The following is a 2,972-nucleotide window of genomic DNA, read 5'->3' on the forward strand; positions in this document are numbered from 1 at the left end:
TTCAGGAAAAATTTCAACAGAAAAGCGGGAAAAACGAAGCCATTTGGTGGCGAAACGGAGTTCGCGGGGTTTGCTAGTATTGGATATATTCGGTAGGTACCAAATGAGTTGGTAATAAGAGGTCACCACCGCCCATGAACATTTACAGGGATAGGGTTGCTGCAAATGCGTAACTCGCTTTTAAGAGGTAAAGGAGAAAAAAAGTATTGACGACAAGAATAAAGGAATAGACTGGGAAGGTTGAGATATAGTCTTCATCGTGTTATGGCCCAACTCGTGCCGAAGCGTACTTGACTTCCACACTCGAAAACATTTATTTATTCAATTAGACTTTTTCTGAAAGCACTTTTGAATCGTCACATAGTATAAGTAATCGAATATAGTGTTACTATTTCCCAGTCTATTAAAGTACTAATTGCTTATACTTTATTAATAGAAAATACGAAAAACTGTAGTTCTTATGGGATCCGCGCAGCATTGATCGATTTAAGATTTTATTGAACGAACTAACTATTCTGTTGAAAGTACATTTTATTGTATGCGAAAGAAAGTAAATGCAAGAATTATGCGATCCATTTTCTTCAGTTTTATAGCATTGAAATGCTTTATAAATGAGATTTTTTTTACAGAATAGAAAAAATTCGATCACGGGGCGGGATTCGAACCCGCATTTCTTGCCTAACCGTAGCAACGCCTAGCCTCTCGGCCACCCGTGATCCCACCACAGTAATCGAATTTCTTCTCCTCTTTCGATTTTATGTGCCTAAAAAAATTCTCATTTTCTTTAGATTATTTCCGCCCGCGTTGTCAAAAAATCCCACAGAAATGAGATATTTTTTATATTAAATTGTAATTTTAAAAATGTCAAAAATGTATGTATGTATGAAATAAATTGAATTGAATTGAATTGAATATTATATGAACGCACAAAATGATTTTATTATGGTTATGAGAATTTTATTACTATAAAATATAGGTAAGCTGTAATATAAATTAAAATACACAAAAAAAATATTTTACCACAGTAAAAAGAAGCTTTTGCCATTCTCTAGCCTCCTAAATTATCTCCAATCAAAAAAAATGTCATACCAGAAACCATAGTTCCTTTACAATAATAAAGATGAACAGCTACACTTTCGTACTAACAGTGAGGGCTAAGCTCTTTTAATATATTATTTTTATATGTTATGTAAAATTTATGTATCAAATATTATAAACTTCGTAACACGGAATTTAATTATAACATATTATCATAATACGAACGATAGTATAAAAACGATCAGTCTACTAGTCTTTTAGAATCGGTTTTAATTGTATGGAAGGTTGCCACTGATACTATTTACACCTGCTTGAATAAATCAAATATTTCATTTGTTCGCCTTGTTATTAACTACAATGTCTGTGAGTTATTATATGATATTTAACAATTAAGAATGGAGCATATTGATATGGCATTGAAAAATTATCATAATTATTTAATTGGTATGCAGTGTAGTTAACTAAATATATTTCGACTTTGTATTTTGCGTAAAAAATAATACGTATACATTATGTTCTTTTTTCAGAGAAAAGAGTATGTGAGGTACGCAAAAGTATTTCCATTAACGGAAATGCTGGACTTCAAAGTGCCATCGAAGTGGTACAGACGGACAATCGGAGGCTGCGAAATTCTCTTCGGCTTGGCCCTTGCTCTTATACCGCACCGTGAGTATGATACCTGATTAATGTTTTAACATAACGGCTGAGACTATTTTTTATATTTTCCTTTCCAACCTACATATCTGTTATTTAATTTTAAATTATTATATAAATGCAATTTAAATTTAAAAATCCTACTTCCTACTAATATTATAAATGCGAAAGTTTGTAAGGGTGTGTGTATTTGTTGCTTTTGTGTTAAGTTTGATTGCAATGAAATTTAGTACGTAGACAGCTGGACAACTGGAAGAACATATTGTAGGCAACTTTTTATCCCGACATTCCTACGGGATACGAACATACGCGGGTGAAACCGCGGGGCGCAGCTAGTTATAGTATAAAACAAAGTCCGCTGTTCTGCTGTACTCTTATCATTTAGGGGTATGAAAAATAGATGTTAGCCGATTCTCAGACATACCCAATATGCACACAAAACATCATAAGAATCAGTCCAGCCGGTCCAGGAGTTTCGTGACTAACATTGTAACACGAGATTTTTATATATAAGAAGATAGTGAAAAGCATTCCCGCGAACATTGCAGAGAGGATAAAGAACGCGGCGAACATCGGGCTCATACTGCTGATGGTGCTGGCGGCCTACTCGCACGTGGCCATCAGCGACCCGTTCGACCGCTGCGCGCCGACGCTCGTGTTCTTCTTCATGCTCTGCGGCCGCCTCGTGGTTTGGTAATAAATACTTAATGTCTTATCTGTTATAGTGTTCACTTATTCAGAAGTAGCTGTGCTTCAGAAACGGAATAATTCAAAATATGTATTCATTTATTCTTCGGTTCTATTTGAATATGTAAAACGTAGTAGATCAATTACAAACATACCACTGAATAGCGTGTGTGGTGCGTGGAGTGGCATCAAGCATGATATTTATGAGATTATATATCTGAATCGATCATCCTTATAACACTCTCTTTATCAATTTCGATTGACCAGAACCTATAAACTCGCAATTTTAATCCGTATAAGTGTTTTTAAAATGGTGTGTAATATGCTTTAAAAATATCTATTTAGTGTACACTGTACTCCCACTCTGTCCTGTTTGGAATAACAAATTAAGCATTGGTGTCATTCAATCTAGCAACACGCCATAGCTTATGTGGGCTTGAATAAATAAATAGTCTTTCAACATTTTATGTCATATAAAATTTAGCATACGAGTTTGTGTTTAGCGAACATTAAAGCGCATATTACCTAGTCTTGCCATAAATATTGTAATAAAGAAAAAAGAAAATTGTTAACTGCAAATAACATTTATTACT

The 2,972-nt window shown here is 34.2% G+C and overlaps 1 protein-coding gene across 1 annotated transcript in view; it reads left to right on the forward strand.

Moving 5' to 3' along the window:
- Positions 1 to 2,972, forward strand: part of LOC119831166 (transmembrane protein 35A) — a 9,272-nt gene that overhangs the window by 2,510 nt on the left and 3,790 nt on the right. Inside the window, exons 2-3 of the mRNA XM_038354439.1 lie at positions 1,566 to 1,704; positions 2,241 to 2,385. Coding sequence (XP_038210367.1) covers positions 1,566 to 1,704; positions 2,241 to 2,385 — 284 coding nt within the window. The remainder of the gene's footprint in view (positions 1 to 1,565; positions 1,705 to 2,240; positions 2,386 to 2,972) is intronic.

This window comes from Zerene cesonia, chromosome 13 (assembly GCF_012273895.1).
Source record: "Zerene cesonia ecotype Mississippi chromosome 13, Zerene_cesonia_1.1, whole genome shotgun sequence".
NCBI classification, from domain to species: Eukaryota; Metazoa; Arthropoda; class Insecta; order Lepidoptera; family Pieridae; genus Zerene; species Zerene cesonia.